Source organism: Saccostrea echinata, unplaced genomic scaffold (genome assembly GCF_033153115.1).
Source record: "Saccostrea echinata isolate AGI-Se365-2 ecotype Australia unplaced genomic scaffold, CSIRO_AGI_Sech_v1 ptg000009l, whole genome shotgun sequence".
Classification (NCBI taxonomy): Eukaryota; Metazoa; Mollusca; class Bivalvia; order Ostreida; family Ostreidae; genus Saccostrea; species Saccostrea echinata.
Genome location: NW_026889758.1, coordinates 39,026,210 through 39,049,180, shown reverse-complemented (window position 1 = coordinate 39,049,180; position 22,971 = coordinate 39,026,210). Strand labels below are relative to the sequence as shown.

Below are 22,971 nucleotides of genomic sequence, written 5' to 3'. Positions count from 1 at the left end.
GTCATACAGCTGTTGTTTTTGCAATCAGCAGATATCAATCCTAAAATTTTTTAGTATTCAACACTTTGTATTAAATCTTAGTCCATATGACTATGCATTAGAATTTATGAAATAAATACGACTTACAAAAATGCCTTTTTTCACTGTATTTTATGATGTACCATTATTAGTGGGATGAGAATGTTAATGCTATCATAAAGCATTATATAGAATGAAAATCAAAGAAAAATGTTTTAAAAAAATATAAAAAATGAAATTGTGAGAAAGAAATCCCATATTTAATGATCAGAAATTATTCATATTTGTTTGTTTTTGTATCCAATCACAAAACACTAGGATAAAAAATACACAACTCATGGATAACTATATATTTACAATTAGTAAACACTGAAGCTCTTGCACAAGAAGGCTTTTGTACATGTATTCATTTACATTTTTGTGAAGCTTGCTTGCTTTTTCTGACTGGTATTCTTAGGTGCCTAATGTTAAAGGATTTATTTTTAATGAGCTAGAACAAAAATTTCATTTTCAACAATGAATTCAAGTTTTACTTTTAAAATTCTATTTATAGATTTCATGAAAGTAAAACTTTGCAAATGGAAGCATTCCAACCCACCAAAATATTAGTCTTGAAGTATTCATTGTGAACCTTTTGTTTTTCACCTATGCAGGTTTTATGTTTACAAATTACAGTGTGCATGTATATTAGCATAGTTTTACATGTATGGTAAAATGCTTGTTAGATACTAGTACCTGTGACAGTTGTGCTGACTTGAAATTGGCTGCTGGTGGTCTTCTGTGGATTTGAAACAAAAAACAACAAAAAGCTTTATCACCAAAGACATCTCAGTGTGAAATACTGTAACATAGTGTAGGATGTATAACTTGTATCACTGATGTTTTCCTTTGCCCAACAGAATTTTCCACATCATGCTGCATACATAAAAGCTTGTCCATAGAGTATTATTTGTATTCTATCTGTTTTTGAATTTGTTGAGAAATATATACCATACAGTAAAATATTTGTTATAGAAAACCTGGTTATGGCAGAGAATAGTTGCTTATAGAGATTATTTGTTGCCTTTGTTTATCGTAGAATAGAGAAATATTTACTTTATGTAATAGATGTATTCCGTTGGATGTCTGTAGATGTAATATGGACTTTGTTTTATTTAAAATTTATTCACATGCAATATAAATCATGTGTGTCATATAGCAGCTATTATCTGGAAAAAAAAACAATGTATAAATTAATTTGAAAGTCTTGAGAATGTTGAAAAAAGTTTCTGTGAATTGTAGAATGTTGGTAATAAATATATCCTAAGCAGATGGAATTTTCAACTTATTTTTAATTTTTTTTTTTTTTGATGCACATGAGTCAGAGGCTCAAGTAATTTTTAGTTAAAGTTAAAGACATAAAACAGATCACCAACACTTCATGAGAATGCATTTTGACGAAGTGACTTGGTGATCTGTTTTATGTCTTTAAAACTTTAGATACAGACCCTTTCAAATACCTTTCAGTATCCACACCTGGAATCTTCCACAAGTTTAACCTCAAAGTGTTGGTTTCCAGTTTTTAGCTCTACTGGTCAGAGACCAGGCCTAGAGGTTATAAAACTTTTTGAGTACGTACTCCGTGCTCAAACTCATTCTCTGTACTCCAAAACCATACTCATGCTGCAAACTTCCACTCTAAGTTGTATATAAATTTGGAGTATGTTTATGGTATCGGAGAACGGAGTATGAGTTTGAGCATGGAGTATGTACTCAAAAAATTTTATAAACTCCAGGCCAGAAGAGCTTTTGCAATAGTAAGGTGTCCATCCGTCTGTCTGTCCGTCAGTCTGTAAACAATTTTTCAGAACACTACTCCTCCTACAGTTTTGGTCGGATTTCAATATAACTTGGCAAAAAAGTAGACTACACTAAGATACATAATTCTATGTATAGGTTTTTGATTTCAATGAATGTTGTTGCCATGGTTACTAAAAATAGAAATTTCTGTGAAATACATTCAAAATAGTTCTCCTACAGTTTTGGTCTGATTTCAATATAACTTGGCACACAAGTAGACTACACTAAGATTCATAATTATATGTATCGGTTTTTGATTTCGATGAACGGTGTTGCCATGGTTTCTAAAAATAGAAATTTCTGTGAAATACATTCTAAATGCTACTCCTCCTGCAGTTTTGGTCTAATTTCAATATAACTTGGCACACAAGTAGACTATAATAAGATACGTTATTCTGTATATCGGTTTTTGATTTATGGTGAACAGTATTGCTATGGTTACTAAAAATAGAAATTTCTGTGAAAAACTTTAAAAATGCTATTCTTTCCACAGTTTTGGTCTGCTTTCAAAATAACTTGGCACACAAGTAGACTACACTAAGATACATAATTCTGTCTATCAATTTTTTTGATTTTGGTGTAGTGTTGCCATGGTTACAAAAAATGAATTTCTTTGATATACTTTCGAAACATTACTTCATCTACAGTTTGGTCTGATTTTAATATAACATGGCATGCAAATAGACTACACTTAAATACATAATTGTCTTGATTGTTTTTTGATTTTAATAAATAATGTTGCCATGGTAACTAAAATTGAAATTTCTCTAAAATTCTTTTAAAAGGCTACTCCTTATACAGCTTTAGTCTGCTTGCAATTCATCTTGCCACAAAAAGAGAGTAAAACAAGGATTACTATTTATTTATTGCTGTTGCAAAGTTTCAAGTCCAAATGCTACTTTTCTCTTCCTTTATTGTTCTAAGTACAAACCAGTAGAGCTACAGTCTCGGCAGAGATTTCTGGTTCTTTGTTTAGTTTAATTTGATAAAGTCAAGATAAGCTTATGCTATACCCTGTCTTGTTAAAGTTTAAAGAACAAGTCCATTCCCAAGTAATTTCATGTATAAGCTAGCCTGATGGGACTAAACTTGCATGAATGAATGAATTTAATTGACCTTTAGAGAAAAAAAAACACGTCTTAATCTCATTGTCCGTATTCCAAGTCTAAATGTCAAAGAACTCTCAAGTTATCACAAGTACATTTTCGTTGACTTTAAGAAATGAGTCAAGGTAAAAATAAGACATTGATTTAGTGCATCTCATCTTTCTATGTTCCATGTATGAAGTACTTGTGTCCAAGGAACCTCAAGTTATGGCTTGGACACTATTTCTATGCATAAAAATAGGAAGGAGAAGAACATGGTGTCTTTTTGAAAGCCTGATGCCCCTGTTTGACAGCTCCTGGACAAGATTAAAATTTCTGAAAGCAAGCAAAACTCCAAGGTCAAGAGATCAAAATATTGGTACCCAAAGGATCTTTTCACAAGGAATATACATATGAAATACAAGAGGCCCATGGGCCACAATGCTCACCTGAGTCAATATGGCACTTCTGTTCTTCGTCAGCAGATTTCTTCTCCTATATATTCATATGTAAAGCTTTGATCGCCTGCTCTTGGCATACCCTTAGCCTACCCCCAGGTGCCATGTTTTGAATGACATTGAATCTAAACTTTCTAAGGATGCTTCTATATTCAAATAACTAATCATTGTTGTTCTTGAAAACAGAATTTTAAAGATGTCTGCCACCCTACCCTGGGAGAAGGGGGGGGGGGGGGTCATGATTTGAACAAACTTGAATCTACACTACCTGAGGATGCTTCTGTATCAATATGACTAATCATGGCTTTGTTGTTCTTGAGAAGAAGATTATTGAAGATATTTCCTATATATGTTCTTTTGTAAAACTTTGATCACCCATTATGGCCCCACCCTACTACTGGAGGATGCCTTGAACAAACCTGAATCAACAAAATTTGGGGATGCTTCCATATCAATATGATTAATCATGGCTTTTCTGTTTCTGAAAAGATTTTTAAAGAATTTTCCTATATACTCCTATGTAAAACTTTGATCCCCCATTGTGGCCCCACCCTACCCCCAGGAGTCATGATTTGAACAAACTTGAATCTACACTACCTGAGGATGATTCCATATCAATATGACTAATTGTGGCTTTGTTGTTTTTGAGAAGAAGATTTTTAAAGAATTTTCCTATATATTCCTATGTAAAACTTTGATCCCCCATTGTGACCCCACCCTACCCTAGGGGGTCATGATTTTAACAAATTTGAATCTACACTATGTAATGAAAGTTTCACTTAAGTTTCAACTTTTCTGGCCCAATGGTTCTTGAGAAGAAGATTTTTAAAAGATGACACCAAATTTTCACCAATTTTTAATTATCTCCCCTTGGAAGAGGGCATGGCCCTTCATTTGAACAAACTTGAACCCCCTTTACCCAAAAATGCTTTGTGGTAAGTTTGGTTGAAATTGGCCCAGTGGTTCTGGTGAAGAAGTCGAAAATGTGAAAAGTTTACAGGCAGACAGACGGATGGACAGCTAGACAGACTGACGACGGACAAAATGTGATCAGAAAAGCTCACTTGAGCTTTCAGCTTAGGTGAGCTAATAAAAGCCCTTGCACCAACCATTTAGAAGTTATGGACAAGGTTTAAGTTTTTCAAAAGTAGGTAATACTCCAAGGTCAAGGTCAAAATTGCTGGTATCCAAGGGAAGTCTTGTCACAAGGAATATACATGAAACATTAAAGCCCTAGCACCAACTGCTCAAAAGTTATGACCAAAGCAAAAATTTTCAAAAGTAGGTCAAACTTAAAGGTCAAAAAGGTCAGTACCTAAGCGAAGTCTTGCATAAGCCCCATCACTAAATGTTCAAATATTATGGCCAAGATTAAAGTTTTTTCAAAAGTATGTCATACTCCAAGGTCAAAGTCATGAGGTCAAAAATGTTGGTACCCAATGGAAGGTCTTGTCACATAGAATATGAAAGCCCTAGCACCAACCATTTGAAAGTTATATGTATGTCCAAGGTTAAAGTTTTTCAACAGGATGTCATACTCCAAGGTCAAAAGGTCAAAAAAGTCAAAAGTAAGTCATACTCCAAGGTCAAGGTCAAAACTTCATTAATGATGGCACCCAACAGAAGGTTTTGTCAGAAGGAATATACAAGTGAAATATGAAAGCCCTAGCTAAGACCATTCAAAAATTATGGGCAAGGTAAAAGTTTAATAAAATTTTGCAAAAGTGGGTCAAACTCCAAGGTTAAGGTCAAATATGTTGGTACTCCATGAAAGTTCTTGTCACAAGAAATACAAATGTGAAATATGAAAGCCCTAGCTTCAACTAACCAAAAGTTATGGGCAAGGTTAAACTCTTTGCAGACGAACAGGCAGACAGACAGATCAAACACTATATGCTCCCAAATCATTGAATACAGAGGCATACAAAAAATGACAAACACAATATATTTCACTTTTCCATGATTGAGAGACATAATTCTTTGAAGAGTTACTAAAATGTCCAATTCATGAAGGTCAACAGTTAAAAAAAAACCAGATTAACATAAATGTAATACTTTAATACATATTTTTGTCATTGTTATATCTCAGTCAATTTACCATCCCAAAAAATCATTCATAAGGTCATCTATTTCATTTCTCCATATTTTAGTGTACTTTATACCATGACCTTGCAATTTTCTAAATGACTTCACATATCTATATATTTAAATTTTTATAATTAAGTCAACTGTACATCCAACAAGAATTGTATAACATGGTGTTGATATCCCATCTCTCTGCAGTTGACATTATGGACACAATGATCCATAAAATGGATCTTAACTTGAAAAATTTAGTTTAATGTCCTCCTTCGTTAAAATGGCCTTCATCAACTTTTTCCAGCCATTGTCTTGTATGGTGAGTCATCTGTGTACTGTAAGTGGTGTTCCTGAAATCGCGTAGATATTCTTTGTGTGGACTTCAGATATTTCTCTAAGCAATTTAAGGAACAGCTATTCTGAAATCAGAAATGAACTTTGATAAATGGTGAATGGATCAAAATTTAGTTTTCAAATATTTCATCAAATAATGGCAACAATAATTGAAATTGAAATAATCTTGACACCTTATGCAAAACAGTGTGTCTAAAGTTATGATGATCTTTCGAGAATATTATTTTTTTTTCTTTATGCTTGTATATATGATTTCAAAAGACCCTATTACTTCTGCTAAAAGTATAGAATTCAAATAGTTCTAGGTGTACTACACACTATACACTACCCTACACAATATAATTAGCATACTTCTCATGAGTATTTCTAATACGTTGGGGAAATAAGATGACTATTCTACATGTACGTCAAAAATTGTTCCATCAGTTGGCCCATATTTAATGAATTTATAGATCTTTTATAATCCAAAGAAATTTTTACTTTTATTATCTTCCATTGTATGAGAACATGGCCCTTCATTTAAAGAGATACTGTAAACCAACTATTAGTCACATCTCTTTTATTTGTGATTTGTCAGTTGTAAATCAATCTGCAACGATAACTTTTGCGACTAAGGAAACATTCTGTACAAATAGTGCAAAATAAATGGTTCGCAATGATAAATATGTGTGAGTTAGAGTAGGTTGCAAAACTCACAGATATTTCTCACACGCGAATAAAAGTTGGTTTGCAGTAACCTACAAATGCTTTCTTTTAATTTGGCTTAAAATATGTGTTGAAGAGGAAATGTATACCACTTTGGAAGATTATTATAAAAGAAAAAAAAATGTACACCAGCAACAAACCTGAGTTTTAGACAATCTGATTAAAATCAGATCATTTGATTCGCTCACACAGATCACTACACAAGGTGTGTAGCTACATGTTATGCTCATACATCATATTTCAATGTCATGAAAATTACATACCTCAGCATTTGAAATTTTTCTTGTTGTAAAATCATGAATACAGTCTTTAAAACACATCTGTGTTATTTTATTATATGCTCCAATAAACTCTTTAAACTGAAAATCAAAATATCTACATATTAGTCCAGCTGGGAGTGAAACAAATAATACATACTGTATTCTACTTGAACACAAAGGGCACAATTACTTTAGAAATAACAAAAATATTCTGTAGTTAGATACACTGTGTAGTTAGATACACAGTATAATATTGCCTGCCTCTGCTCAAAAACATGGAAAAATCAAGAGATATTTCATACATAATTGGTTTACTTATTATTTGCATACACAAACTTGCTATTCAATATTATGCTAATTATAAGTCATAATAATGTAAAATTCTTCAATCATAATGTACTAGCTAGTAGCTAACCTGCTTAACTGCAGCCTCAGGATCTATTTCTTGTGTTTCTTGTGTTGCCATGCTCTATATGTTTATCTGAAAAATAAAATAACTATTAACAGTCACCATTTGAACCCTTTGGGGGGGGGGGGGGGGCTTTTGTCAATGCTTAATACATCTGCACAGCAAGATTCAGTCATATTTATTAGATGAAAAATACTTAACCAATAGACCCAGTGATTTTTAATTTTCTTTTAAATCATCACTAAAGCAGAGTTCTCTCCCTTGTTACCCTCAAACTGTGATACATTCTCTTTAAATGAATGTCCATGACTTTTAATAATATACACAATGCAAAAGATAGAGATCTGCCCTTAGATTATTTAGATGAGAAACCAAAGTCTAATGATGTTAAAGCTGCTGTTGATGTATCAATTAAATGAAAGCCCTCTCTCACCTAAATATGACTAATTGTGACCCTGCTGTTCTTGAGATTTTTTTAAAGATTCGTCCAATATACACTATGTTACTTTATAAATATATTATCCTCCCAATACTATGGTTCAAATAATCTCCAATCTACACTGTATAATTTCACATTAAGTTTTAATTTCTTCTGGCTCAATGGGTCACCATCTTGAGAAAAAAGAACTTCAAATGACATTATCAGTATATGCCCTGATTATCTCCCCTTGAGAGAGAGCATGGCTCTTAATTAAAGATTCTTGAATCCCCTATATAGTTAGTTTGCCTTCACTATGTTCACTCATTTTGTGGTGAGTTTGGTTGAAATTTGCCGAGAGGTTCCGGAAAAGGTTAAAAGTGTGAAAAGTTTTACCAATGACACTAAAGGGGTGAGAGACAGTCTTAGACTCAGAAGGATGCCAAACATTCTTTGATCAGAAAAAAACTAGCTTGTGTCTGGCTCTGGTGAGCTAAAACCCTTTAAAATCAAGAATTAAATTGGTAATGTATTTTAAGGTAGGCTTAATACTTTTACAACCGGGATATTGGTTTTCCCCTGAGTTCAAAAGCATAACCTAAAATGCACTCTCAATTTCTTGCCGTATCGAAACCTGAACAAAGCTTTAAGTATACAATTAAATGCAACCTTGAAATTCGAGGAACAAATTCGAAATGACATGATTTGGACATTTTTCCTGACCTGATTATAAAATAATGCGATCTATACAAAATAGTTTCTAAATATTGCCAAAAAATGATGAACACCATTGGTGAAGTCATTGTAAGTACATCCAAATGTACGGCATGGGTTTGTTTACCTTCCCACGTGGGTCCCTCTTGACAAGTTTCAACATATACTAATTCTATCGTAAGTGAAACAGAGAAAACCGAATTTCAATTACATGAATTTTGATTGGATAATTTATATTTACATTTTATGAAACTAGAAAAATATTGAAAATTACAATATCTGTATATATTGAATAAAAATATAACATGTGCTTTATATAGATACGTAATTTTAAATATAAATAAACTATTAATTTTGCTGTAAAATTGTTGATCAATATTTTACGACAAACATAAACTGGAAAATGCACCAATGAAAATCCACGTTTCATTCGAAACTCATAGAAATATTTTTGTTGACAATATGAATGTAGCGGGTGTTTGAATATAATTTTGTTAAAATTTAGCAAGGGAACTTTGCGTATCATGTGTGATAATTATGATGATGTAACAGATAAGTTTTTATGAACATGTAAATTCATTACAAAAAATCAAGCAAGATAGTGCATTTGCACTGTAGCAATATGCGTTCGAATTTCCTCAGTTCTGAAGTGCACTGTGAATAGAATATCTGTGATGGAGGGTATGCTTGAGTTGCTGTCAACGACAGACGCAGCTGTTAAGGCCTTAGACAGAACAAGCAGGTAAGTGCTTCTTGTGGAAATAGCAAGGAGAATTAACTCAAATTTAATGTCCATGTAGATTCTTACGTTTTTTTTCCATTTTTTTTTTTATTTTGAACTAGCACTGAAGATTCATTGTACTAATATGTCCAATAGACTGTTTCACGATAACTGCGGTACTACTCTTTTGCAGGGCAAATGTTATAGTTTGTTGAAAAAGGATGTAAAAGCAATTGTTTAATATACATCATTTTAGTATCTGTTAACAAAAATTTTGCCAAGCCTTATTAATTTGCCCTACAGAAGAATAGTGCTGCAGTCATCATGAAATGGTTAATTGTGAAACTGTGTTAGGATGAGTGCAGTTTTCTTTGTGTAAACCTCTCAAATGATGTATTCACTATTTCCTCTTTAATACATTCATCTACGTAATGACCTCACAATTTTTAGTAAACTTCTTTGGCCTGCTGCATATTGTAATGTCATTTTTCCACATGGATTTATGACTAATAAAAATTTAAAGTTAAATTTTTTTCAATTTCAGTGTATAATAGGACCCTCAGAATCAAGATTTCTAATTCTTGAATAATTCTGACAAAATCAGAATAACCCGAGATGTTTTTAACCATGAAAAAAAGATTTCACATGCAGGCTTGTTTATGAAGGATGAATGTATTAGTATTGTGGCAGAGAGATTCCACAGATTTTTTTTTGTTAAGTTGTTGCCATGCTCCAGCCATCATGTTGTTATGCACCTAAAGAGGATTGGGAGTTGTAGAACTTTTTCATGTGGGTCCATCAAAATTTCTTTGCTCTTATGTGTCTATAGAGCACATGGTACCAGCTAATATGTTTTTATGGTGCAAGCAAAGTTTTATATTTTTCACTGTATATACCAACAAAACCCTTTATATAAACTTTTATAAGTGCACAATACATTTGGAAGGTTTGACTTCAGAGGTTATGTATAGTATGTAGTTTGGACTACATACATGTATGTAATTTATGGGGATTGTGGGTACTGAGTTAAGTGCCGCTTGTTGAGCTTGTTATAAGCCCATAAATGTAGTTTATAATGTATCATTATATCATAATACATTGTAGATTCATATTTCTTCTTATACAACAGGGGTAGAAACTCCCTAAAATTACAACTCGCAAATAATTGCAAGTACCAAAAAAATGAACTCGCAATTTCAAAAGACAACTCTCAATCTTAAAATGAAAGCTTTTTTTGAAAAATGCCAATGCGGCCATCTATCCATCTTCTAAAAAATTTTCGACATGATCATCGGACATGGCACATGGTCGTTCATTTAAAAATGACGGATATAAACAGTAACTAAAGAGAGAAAGATTAAAACTGGATTGAAACGGATATTTTTTCACGGGTGAAATTTACATTGAAAAAATATCAACTCGAATTATTTTGCAAGTAACAAAATTTTTAACTCGCAATTTGGATATTCTAACTCGCATTTTGTGAGATGTATATAGTGAATTTCAAACCCTGTATAAGTATGTAAGCACCATTGATATACCTTATAATTGTGTACACAACTACACATAAGAGTTGTTTATGTATCGGTTATGAGTTGTAATTTCCAATCTTCTCATTGATAAAATTTAGTGTTGATGCACAATTGAAAACAAGGTAAAAAGAAGGGGTAATGAGTTGTTAATCATAGATTTGGAGATTAATTTTGTCTATCAGAATATATTTTTTTCATTTAAATAACATTGATTCTCATAAAAAGATAGGATAAAAATCATGAAAATATTTTAATATTAGTATGTTAGTTATGAGCCCCCTCTTTCAAATTAAGCAGAAAAAGATGGAATGTATTTTTATATGCCCATTTTTGACATGATATATTGTCAAGATGTGTTGCACCACTCTTTTTTACCCCCCCCCCCCCCCAAAATGTGCAAATAGCAGTGGAATTGTTAAAAGTCAATTTTTTCCCACTTGAATATCTTCAGTATGCAGGAATCTGATAATCAGAAATGGAACATATTTAAAATTTAGAATTTATCTCCCACCAGAAAAATGAAATGTTTAACTACATTTTTATTTATAAATGATTTCCCCTAAGACTAAAATCTGCTTGCATAATATTATATTCCAGATCTCAGTCATCAATAAGCAGCAGGTCATCCTCAGGATCAAAGAAGAAAAGTATATCAGAAGTACCGGACAGTGGAATCGGTCAAACTGAAGACAGATCTCAGAAAACAAAGGCATCTCACAGTAGAGATACTGATGAGCTTGATGTATCGCAGCACAGCTCTGATGTTAGTACAACAGCTAGTGATGTATTGATCAGGTCCACTACAGCAGCTCCGGGAGAGAAAAGTATTTTAGATGATGTAACTTTTCAGAGTGTCGATAATACAAGTAACATCTCAAAGTGTTCAAAATATTCTTTTGGAAAAGAAAATTTTAACAGTTCTGGTCCTGTTAAAGTGAAGGTGTCTTCTAAACTGCTGAGAGAAATTAAGTCTCCATATGAAAGCCCAAGGGAGGAAGCGAACACAGGAGAGGAATCTCCTAAAGTTCAGAATGTACAACCAGAGATTAATCCAAGTAAATCAAGGGAACAGAGTACAAGTATAGGAATGGGTAAAATCTCAACAGAATCTAAGGCAAGTTCTAGAGGAGTAGATACCTCTAGAACACACAGTCAAGCCTCAGATGTTCTAAAACCATCTAGTCGACCAAACTCTGCAACTTCAAAGTCCTCTACTGTTAGCCAGCCTGGATCTATAGTTAGAGGGCCTACTTCAAAGTCACTTAAAGATTCAAAGACAGTTAGTCAGACTTCTGTACCAAAACCTGTAAGTAACAACCCCAAGGATATCATAACTCTACAATGTACCCCACAGAGAAAACAGACCAGTCAACCGAAGAAAGCAAATACACCAGAAAAACAAAGGAAAACTGAAGGATTCCCTCAACCTGTTTTTGTAGAGCGGCATACACCTGAAAAAGTGTACAGAGACAAGAAAATTCTCTGTAATGATGATGATAAAGGCAGCTATATTGAAGAGTTCTGTAAAGAACAAATAGAAAGACAAGATTTGGTGCCAGAAAAATTAGGTATCACTCTGAGAAAAGAGAACAAAATTAAACTTGTGTATCAGATCATGAAAAATATTAAAACAAATAGTTTTTTCATCTTTAAACAAGATGTGATTATGAAACACAGATGCCCCCATATAGCAACTTATAGCAAAGGTTAAACTTTCTCAAATGCAAATCAAATATGTTGGTACCTAAAGTAAGGTCTTGTCTCGAGGAATAAATCTGTGAAATATAAAAGCCCTAGCAGCAACCATTGAATAGATATGGAAGAGGTTAAAGTTTTTTTCAAAAGTATGTCCAACATCAAGGTCAAATGGTCAAAATTAATGGTGCCCAAGGAAAGGCCTTCTCCCAAGAAATACGCAGATGAAATATGAATGCTGAAGCACCAATCCTTCAAAAGTTATGACCAAGGTTAAAGTTTTCCAAAAGTAGGTCAAACTCCAAGGTCAAGGTCAAAGGGTCAAAGTTGTTGGTATCCAAAGAAAGGTCTTGTCACAAGGATTACATATGTGAAGAATGAAAGCCCTAGCACCAACCATTCAGAAGTTATGGCCAAGGTTAAAGTTTTCCAAAAGTAGGTCAAACTCCAAGGTCAAAGTCAATGGGTCAAAGTTGGTGGTATCCAAAGAAAGGTCTTGTCACAAGGATTACACTTGCGAAGTATGAAAGCCCTAGCTTCAACCATTCAGAAGTTATGGCCAAGGTTAAAGTTTTCCAAAAGTAGGTCAAACTCCAAGGTCAAAGTCAATGGGTCAAAGTTGGTGGTATCCAAAGAAAGGTCTTGTCACAAGGATTACACTTGCGAAGTATGAAAGCCCTAGCTTCAACCATTCAGAAGTTATGGCCAAGGTTAAAGTTTTCCAAAAGTAGGTCAAACTCCAAGGTCAAAGTCAATGGGTCAAAGTTGGTGGTTTCCAAAGAAAGGTCTTGTCACAAGGATTACACTTGCGAAGTATGAAAGCCCTAGCACCAACCATTCAAAAGTTATGGCCAAGGTTAAAGTTTTCCAAAAGTAGGTCATACTCCTAGGTCAAGGTTAAAAGGTCAAAGTTGTTGGTATCCAAAGGAAGGTCTTGTCACAAAGATTACACATATGAAGTATGAAAGCCCTAGCACCAGTTGTTCAAAAGTTATGACCAAGGTTAAAGTTTGGTAAAATTTTGCAAAACTGGGTCAAACTCCAAGGTCAAGGTCAAAAGGGAAATTTGGTGGTACCCAAAGAAAAGGTCTTGTCATAAGGAATACACCTGTGAAATATGAAAGTTTTTGCAGATAAACAGACAGACAGATGGACGGACAGGGCAAAAACTACATACCCCCGAATCTTCGATACGGGGGCATAAAAATAAAACTATATCTAAAGTTACTTGCCCTTTTTTCAGTTTCTTTTTTTTTTTTATCTCTCATCATTGTTTATTCTGAGGTAAAAACAATTTATTTTTTTTCATATTATGTTCCCTAATAGTAACTGAGTCAGTAGAAACCAGCATTAACAGTGCTACGAGTAGTCAACCAGAGATTGTCACTGTACCAGAGAGGATAGTCACCATATCAACCAGGAGCTCTGTCTCCTCAGACCACTCACTTAGCGACTCGGGTCAGATACTCACCGTCCAGGAGAGACTGGTCACAATCTCAGCAGCTCAGCCAATGGAGGATGAGGATTCTACTGTCAGTCACACTAAAGAAGAGGAGGAGGAGGAAAAAATCCCTCCAAGGCTGCCAGATAAATTCCATCAATATACCAAGGTAAGTCCTCGGGGAGGAAGGGAATGCCTCATTTATCTACTGCATCTGCTCATGAAACTGGTTTATTTTTATCCTTTGGGGTTTTTGATCAGTTTAGTAGCTTTTTTAGCTCACCTGAGCCAAAGGCTCAAGTGAGCTTTTCTGATCAAAATTTGTCCGTTGTCTGTTGTCGGTGGCGGCGTCGGCGGCGGCGTTGTTGTCGTAAACTTTTCACATTTTCATCTTCTTCTCCAGAACTACTGGGCCAATTTCAATCAAACTTGGCACAAAATATCCTTGGGTGAAGGGGTTTCAAGTTTGTTCAAATGAAGGGCCACACCCTCCTCCAAGGGGAGATAATTACGAAATAGCAAAAATTAATGGCATTATTGGAAAATCTTCTTCTCAAGAACCAGTGGGCCAGGAAAGATGAAACTCATGTGGAATTATTGTCAGGTAGTGTAGATTCAAGTTTGTTCAAATCATGACCCCCAGGGATAGGGTGGGGCCAAAATGGATGATCAATGTTTAACATAGGTGTACATAGGAAAAATCTTCAAAAATCATCTTCTCAAGAACAGCAAAGCTATGATTGGTCATATTTATATGGAAGCATCCTCAGGTGGTGTAGATTCAAGTTTGTTCAAATCATGACCCCTGGGGGTATGGTGGGACCACATTGGACGATCAAAGTTTTACATAGGAATATATAGGAAAAATCTTCAAAAATCTTCTTCTCAAGAACAGCAAAGCTATGATTGGTCATATTTATATGGAAGCATCCTCAGGTGGTGTAGATTCAATTTGTTCAAATCATGACCCCCAGGGGTAGGGTGGGGCCAAAATGGACGATCAATGTTTAACATAGGTGTACATAGGAAAAATCTTCAAAAATCATCTTCTCAAGAACAGCAAAGCTATGATTGGTCATATTTATATGGAAGCATCCTCAGGTGGTGTAGATTCAAGTTTGTACAAATCATGACCCCTGGGGGTAGGGTGGGACCACATTGGATGATCAAAGTTTTACATAGGAATATATAGGAAAAATCTTCAAAAATCTTCTTCTCAAGAACAGCAAAGCTATGATTGGTCATATTTATATGGAAGCATCCTCAGATGGTGTAGATTCAATTTGTTCAAATCATGACCCCCAGGGGTAGGGTGGGGCCAAAATGGACGATCAATGTTTAACATAGGTGTACATAGGAAAAATCTTCAAAAATCATCTTCTCAAGAACAGCAAAGCTATGATTGGTCATATTTATTTGGAAGCATCCTCAGGTGGTGTAGATTCAAGTTTGTTCAAATCATGACCCCTGGGGGTATGGTGGGACCACATTGGACGATCAAAGTTTTACATAGGAATATATAGGAAAAATCTTCAAAAATCTTCTTCTCAAGAACAGCAAAGCTATGATTGGTCATATTTATATGGAAGCATCCTCAGGTGGTGTAGATTCAATTTGTTCAAATCATGACCCCCAGGGGTAGGGTGGGGCCAAAATGGACGATCAATGTTTAACATAGGTGTACATAGGAAAAATCTTCAAAAATCATCTTCTCAAGAACAGCAAAGCTATGATTGGTCATATTTATATGGAAGCATCCTCAGGTGGTGTAGATTCAAGTTTGTTCAAATCATGACCCCTGGGGGTATGGTGGGACCACATTGGACGATCAAAGTTTTACATAGGAATATATAGGAAAAATCTTCAAAAATCTTCTTCTCAAGAACAGCAAAGCTATGATTGGTCATATTTATATGGAAGCATCCTCAGGTGGTGTAGATTCAATTTGTTCAAATCATGACCCCCAGGGGTAGGGTGGGGCCAAAATGGACGATCAATGTTTAACATAGGTGTACATAGGAAAAATCTTCAAAAATCATCTTCTCAAGAACAGCAAAGCTATGATTGGTCATATTTATATGGAAGCATCCTCAGGTGGTGTAGATTCAAGTTTGTACAAATCATGACCCCTGGGGGTAGGGTGGGACCACATTGGATGATCAAAGTTTTACATAGGAATATATAGGAAAAATCTTCAAAAATCTTCTTCTCAAGAACAGCAAAGCTATGATTGGTCATATTTATATGGAAGCATCCTCAGATGGTGTAGATTCAATTTGTTCAAATCATGACCCCCAGGGGTAGGGTGGGGCCAAAATGGACGATCAATGTTTAACATAGGTGTACATAGGAAAAATCTTCAAAAATCATCTTCTCAAGAACAGCAAAGCTATGATTGGTCATATTTTTTTGGAAGCATCTATATTTTTATGGAAGCATCCTCAGATAGTGTAGATTCAAGTTTGTTCAAATCATGACCCCCCCCCCCCCCCCATTCCCTTTTTAGGGGTAGGTTGGGACCACTTATGCATTTAAGCTTTTCAATACTAAACTGATTTTTCCTTTTTTCCTAGCCACAGTGCTCAGGTGAGCGATGTGGCCCTTGGGCCTCTTGTTTATCATTTATTATCTTAAACCAATCTTTCACCTGAAATGTTTTAACAATAAGATTATCCATAGTTTGGTAATTCCTCAGTAAGTCTAGTTATGCAATCACAGCACATTTGTAGAACTATACATTATTAAAATCATGAGTTTTAACAACAGAAATGGAGGTTTATGTGTTCATACAAAATATTCTTTCCATCAATGAAATATCTTACAGCACCAGAGTGGTGGGTTGAAGCAGGGATCAGAAAGCAGTGGGGTATCTGTTATGGATCATCCATCTGATTCAGATGACATCCATGTTGAAAAGTTCCGCTTGTCAGAGAAACAACAATTGATGAAAGAGAATTTTACTAAGAGGTAACATCTCCAAAAGATAATGAAAGAAAAACTTAAGATAAAGCACAAACATTACGTAGTACTGTGTAAGTTAAAAAATATCAAGGACTCAAAAGAGCAAGAAGAAAAATGCAGCATTCAAATTCCTGTCCATGTGAATTTTAATTGTTGATCAACTGTTTTTAAGATTGCAAGGGGGTCCTAAAAAGAGGGTTGTTCAGCCTAGACTAATTGGTCCAGCTGCCAAGTCAACAAAGAAGGAAACCAAGGAGCAGAGTATCCAGAACACAGAGGCCATTACTGCAGCAGTGGCTGCTAGTGCCGCAATAGCTGCCACACAACCATTTCTTAAGGTATAACTGTAGGACTTTGGATAATTTCAACTGATAAAAAGAAAGATCTTATTTGACAATTTTTTTTGTGTTTAATTCAAATTATAGGTTATTGACTGAATATTGGGAAATATGCCCGCCTGAGGTCTTTGCGTAGTAAAGCAGACCAAGCTTTCGAGGTCTGCCACTACACAAAGACCAAGGGTGGATATATTTCCTGATGTTCATCTACTACAAAAAATGTACATGTATGTGATGTTTGTCTCTTGCGATTATTGGCACTTCATGTACAATTTTATGATCAATGATGAATTCAGTTATACATTTTCTTTGCTGTCAGAAGTTTTGCAAATGAACCATGTTTCATACTAGGCACAACAAGAATTAGAGAACAAGATGACCAACATTTTGAACCAGATTGGCAGTCTCCAGTCTGATGTGGCCCCTCCCTTGAAGGGGGAATCAGAATCTGAAAGGGTGGCCCAATTAGAGAAACAACTGGCCACAGTTACAGAGCAGAGAATACAACATCTAGAGAAGTTACAAGAACAACAGGTTGCCATGCAGGTATTGTTTGTTCAAGTCTACAGTGTTACATGACTCCTATCTTTTGGAGCAATTGTCAGTAGTCATTATTGTAAGAAGAACCTGTTTAGTAATACATGTATATTGATATCTATGTGGACAGAACTAACTTTTACTTCCAACTGCAAAGGCATACAGGCATCCCTATTTGAACTATTGAGTAGAGATGTATGCTTTGATGTTAACTTAGTGATAACAGATTCAACTCATAATTAATTGAAAACTGATAACAATACAAGATCCCTTATAAATCTGTTTTATGTTAAACATTATGCTGGGAATATTTGGTTCTTTTATTTTCACTCATTTTTTAGTTTATACTTTTTTGGTAAATTCAAAGAAAAAAAAAAGTTTCATAAAAGCTTTGGATAAATCTAAATACTAGGTGAATTATTCTGTAAATTATCTATAACAAATGCAACAATTAAGGGATGAATATTCCTCAGTTTACAGTAATTTTAAGATACTTAGAAATTAGCCTCTGTATAATAAAAAGGAGTCACAGTCCTTTTGTTTAATCTGGGTATTACACATTCCTGTGATATGGTTAGGATTCTACACATGTAATTGTATAACATTTGGCTGCATATTCATTATAGCACCTTTGGCAAAAAGCAGGTTCTCCTAAATCAAGTGCATCGCAAAATGTCTTACTTATAGAAGATAAGTTCGCCCGTTATGCAAATTATCCCACATTTCCAACTATCGTTGATGCCCTGGCATATTCTACTAACTAGACAGTGATTCCTTATATTTCCATTTCATTGTGAAATAAAATTGTAAATTTAGATTTTGAAAATGTAGATTTAAATTACACGAGGCCTCACATGTCAATTTCAATAGTCCCTGCCCACTGACGTCAAACACAAAGACAGCCGCACGAGATTTACATGCATATTAGGCCTCCTTAGCATCAGACACAAAGACAGACACACGAGATTTACATGCATATTACGCCACCTTAGCTCCTGACCTATTGCTTGGTGAAATATACATTCCGGTAGAATGATCAAGAAATCAACTCAACTAACTTTGAAAGGGTTATCACAGAGGAAAAAAAATGGAAATGGAAATATATATGTATCAAGTAATGTAAATTTGTAATTGATTGGAAAGTACATGTATCAATATATTCCATGATTTATGAAACACAGATACACTGTACAGATAAATTCGCCAATGACTATAACAAATAGAACAAAATTTGGGGCATAACTCTATAACATTTTTGTTTAGAAATATTTTGTGACTGCAAGATTGAAATTTATCACATCCAGAAATGCTCTAAATCAAGTTTACCCTAACACATTTAAAAATTATACATGGTAATAATACATTTACAGTATTTGGAAGATTGGTTAACAAAGTGCATATACTTTTATCAATTTTCATCAGTTACTGTACATGTATATTAAAAGCTAAGATTTATAATACAGCTATCATATTCAGTTATTCCTAACTTTTACTGTTACAGGCAAAATTGTTATCCCTATCAAGAACACCACAAAATCGAACCGAAGTCACCAGATCCAAATCACCAACCATAAGATCTCCTTCATGGAGTCCGCCTGTACAGAGGAAGAAAGAATTCCCACCAAAACCAATCATAAAGACAACGGGTCATGGGGATTATAATCAGGAGCAGTTCCGGGATCACAGATCACCAGAAACCCCTAAACCCAGGACCAATCCTCCCAAACCACTGTCTTTTGAATTTCGAAACAAGAAACAGCCATCAAGTAAAGTATTTCTATCTATGATGGTAATATATGTACATATACTAAAATTACACTGTTCAGCAGTTTTGAATTAAGATCAGTCAAAGTGAATTTAACCCCTAAGTATGTTTCGATACTTGACAGTCTCTAAACGGCTTAAGTGCCATCCTTTTGATCTGGATGGAAATAAATGGTTATATTTTTTCTGTTTCTATTTATTACCATATATACTCACTAATACTGTCGATTCCTTATTTTTCGCGAGTACTTATTATCACGAAATGGCTTTTGAGCGTCAAATCGTGAGAACAATAATTCGCGAGTAAAGACGGTTCATCAAGAGATTTTACATTGATTTCAGCACCATAAAAATAAAAGCGAGTAATTTTATTTTGTGAGTGGTGCTTCTCGCGAAATTACACGATAATTAATTCCTCACGTATATTTAGGAATCTACAGTACATGAGCATCAGATTTTTTGGGAATATGACTTTTGCCAAAATTCTATGTCTGACTTATAGGCAAGTCCTAGAAATATTGGTATTTTTTTAGACGCTGAAATGTAGGGTCAAAGGGTATAATTTTAACATCTTTGGAAATGTGTTTAATTGTAAGTGCAATCTGTATCAAGGATCAATTAGGAGTCAAATTCTGAACTAAAGTATATACATGTATTTGTATCTGGTATTATGCCAGTACTTCATTGCAAAGTATGCCAATAATCTGGATGTTCATTTCTGAAAGAACATCAATTTCGGGCAAAGCTTTATAAACTATAAGTTGCTAAAAATTATTGGCTATGCTGCATGTTTGCAGGGGATTCCAAAGAACAAAATTATACTAATTATCAGTGTTTTTTCTGTTTTTCGTAACCTTTATTTTGTATATTAGTCAACAGATTTGCAGCTTATGCTGTGTGTGCAAGCTCATCAAGTTAAATGTTTAATTAGCACTTAAATGTCAAATGACATTTTTTTTCAAAACAGATTAACAATTACCCGGTACAGAAATTGTAATTTGTTAATTGTGCATATTTAATATATTTTTCTGTTGATATGAAATAAAAGAAGGTTAAGCAAATAAAACAAATATTTGTCTGATTTTACAGACAAAATGGTTGGCAGTTTACTTGTGGAGTTATGAATATTTCAATTTGGAAAATTGTAATTTGTTAATTGTGCATATTTAATGTATTTTTCTGTTGATATGAAATAAAAGAAGGTTAAACAAATAAAACAAATATTTGTCTGATTTTACAGACAAAATGGTTGGCAGTTTACTTGTGGAGTTATGAATATTTCAATTTGGAAAGTGTTTATGCAATTAAACTCAGAATTTCAATATCTGAAATAAGATATTTTGAAGATGTAAACATGTTTACTGATAAAAATGAAAACCTTCTATTTACTCAATGATGATTGGTGCCACTAATTATTTATATTTTGAACTAAATTATTCTGTATTTAGTTGGATTGCTATTTTGATTATCTATCCATGTAGTTATGGATCTGCATAGATAGTTCATATTTTCAATTATTATTTTTTTTTTAATGATCTGCATGTAGAGTTTTACCATTTCAATCTAGGCTTGGTTATTTTCAAATACTCTGGGACTCTAATCAGATATTGTCTATGGGGGTCCAAATTAGCAAGAAGTTACCATTTCCATTGATTGAATGCCACACACCAAACATTGGGATTTATTGTACAGTAGTATTATTTAACTGTAGTACATCTAGTAATTTTTTATGTATTATAGAAATCAAACCTCATGTATCATCATAATTAATGCTAGTCAGACTTGTTTACAAAACTCATTATTAACTTGAAATGTAAAAGATGAAAGTTCAATGTCCTTTTTTTGTAGCTCGAGGGATCCTAGAGGAAATACTGGCATCTGATGCATCCCCCCGCCGTGACGTTCCCGAGCCCACCAAGTACGAAGACAAAGACAAGTAAGTATTGAAGTTCAAAATGAAAGATGTCAAAATGAATATGGAGAAAGCCTGAATGGAGTAGAAAAACAATAAAATTTAAGAGAAATAAACCTAAGTTAAGGAGAGATAGGAGTTTTCAGGATATGAAAGCATGTAGAATGCACAACTCAAGTAAAAATGCAAGATACAGGTGTCAATCACACACTCCAACAAAACCAATGACAATCTGTGGATTGCAAGGATTAGAGAACAAATATTTCTCCTGATTTCTACATGCCCTGAAATCATATTTTAAACTTTTATTTGAAATTTTTGATCTTTGAATTTGTGAAAAACACTCTGTAATATTACTTTTTCCCAGTCATAATGGGGTTAGGAATGTAACGTTACAACATCATCTTTTTTGACCTGGTTTTCCTTAGGAAAAATCTGGTTATTGAAATAGTGAAAATGGTGGGCAGGCGGCTGCCGAAAGGGTACATCATTTGTCCCGATTTTTCCCTGTGATGCAATTTTATGAAATTACTGCCCTTGAATTTTTAAAAAGAATAAAGGACATAAGAAAAAGAAAAGACCCAAAAAGGTTTTCAGTCTTATATGGCGTAAGTATCAGTTAAAAACCTGTCATGATTAAAGTTTTAGCTGTGCGTACAAATGAGGTCAGACCTGTTTACTCTTACGATATCGCTGTATTTTGTACGGATTTTGAGTCCAAAATAGATCTCATGTTTTGTTATTATGAAAATATGGAAATCTGTTCGTTTGGATTTTAGCAGTTAGTTTTTGTTATGATCTGTCTCAGTTTGACGCTTTTTAATCGCTAAAAAAAGGGAAAGATTTCAAAGTTTTCGGGTTGCCAAAATACAGTGGTTTAAAAAATGACAGAAATAATAATCACAAATGTAGTAGTTCTCTTGTGATATATGTAAAATCGATGGAAAGTGAAATCTTACTGACAAATGCCAAATCTCACTGACAAATCTAATTAAAAAAAAATTGAGAGAAAACTATATGGGTAAACAGGTCTGCTGAGGTGCATACAAAGGATTAAATGCTTACCACTGATTGCAAGTACATGAACCTACTACTGGATATTTAACTAGTCAAATAAAAATACAAGTATCCTTATCAAATGGATGAAAAATTCAGAGGATTTCCAGGTAGTATAGATTCAAGTTTATACAAAACATAGCCCCCAGAGGCAGGGTTGGGCAGCAATAAGAAAACATGGTTTATCTTGGAATTTCTCAAGAGCTATAAGGATCTTGACATCAGACCTCAGTATTTTGTAAATTAGAATTATTGAAATGATTGACAAAGTTATTGGCAACCATTAGTGTGTCATTTATCTACACATGTAGGTAACTATTTAAATGATTGATTCCACAGTCAGTGTATTACAATCAACTCTAGTAGACACTTAGTATATTTTGTACATGTAGATTGATAGAGTGCTTACAAAGAGTTTACTTGAGTTGTAAAACACATGTATGAGATATGCTTGTTTATTTCCTAGTTGAATACTAAATTATCTCCTCTTTGAACAGGACAAAGGCATTAAAATATTGTAAATGAATTCTTTTACAGACATGGTAAATTCAAGGGTAGAGGCTAAATATTTCCCAGAAATAATCTCAATAGAACAATCAAAGAGTAAAATTTTCTATAAATTGTATCCTATGTTTTAGGGAATACAGGAGAAATGATTCTGAAAACAAAGCATAA

General features: G+C 34.0%; 2 protein-coding genes across 2 annotated transcripts; one reads left to right on the top strand and one right to left on the bottom strand.

Moving 5' to 3' along the window:
* Positions 1–5,331: 5,331 nt before the first annotated feature.
* Positions 5,332–8,520, bottom strand: LOC133183687 (mitochondrial import inner membrane translocase subunit Tim9-like). Its single transcript, XM_061318611.1, has 4 exons — positions 8,467–8,520; positions 7,214–7,279; positions 6,802–6,897; positions 5,332–5,898 (listed from the first exon to the last, which is right to left on the bottom strand). Exons 2-4 carry the CDS (start codon positions 7,262–7,264, stop codon positions 5,770–5,772), a joined length of 276 nt encoding a protein of 91 aa, XP_061174595.1. The 5' UTR covers positions 7,265–7,279; positions 8,467–8,520; the 3' UTR covers positions 5,332–5,769.
* A 431-nt stretch (positions 8,521–8,951) lies between these two features.
* On the top strand, positions 8,952–22,971 carry LOC133182712 (neurofilament heavy polypeptide-like). Its single transcript, XM_061317562.1, has 9 exons — positions 8,952–9,081; positions 11,190–12,160; positions 13,614–13,897; positions 16,553–16,695; positions 16,862–17,027; positions 17,379–17,573; positions 19,066–19,330; positions 21,177–21,264; positions 22,935–22,971. The coding sequence occupies exons 1-9, from the start codon at positions 9,014–9,016 to the stop codon at positions 22,969–22,971; spliced, it is 2,217 nt and encodes a 738-aa protein (XP_061173546.1). The 5' UTR covers positions 8,952–9,013.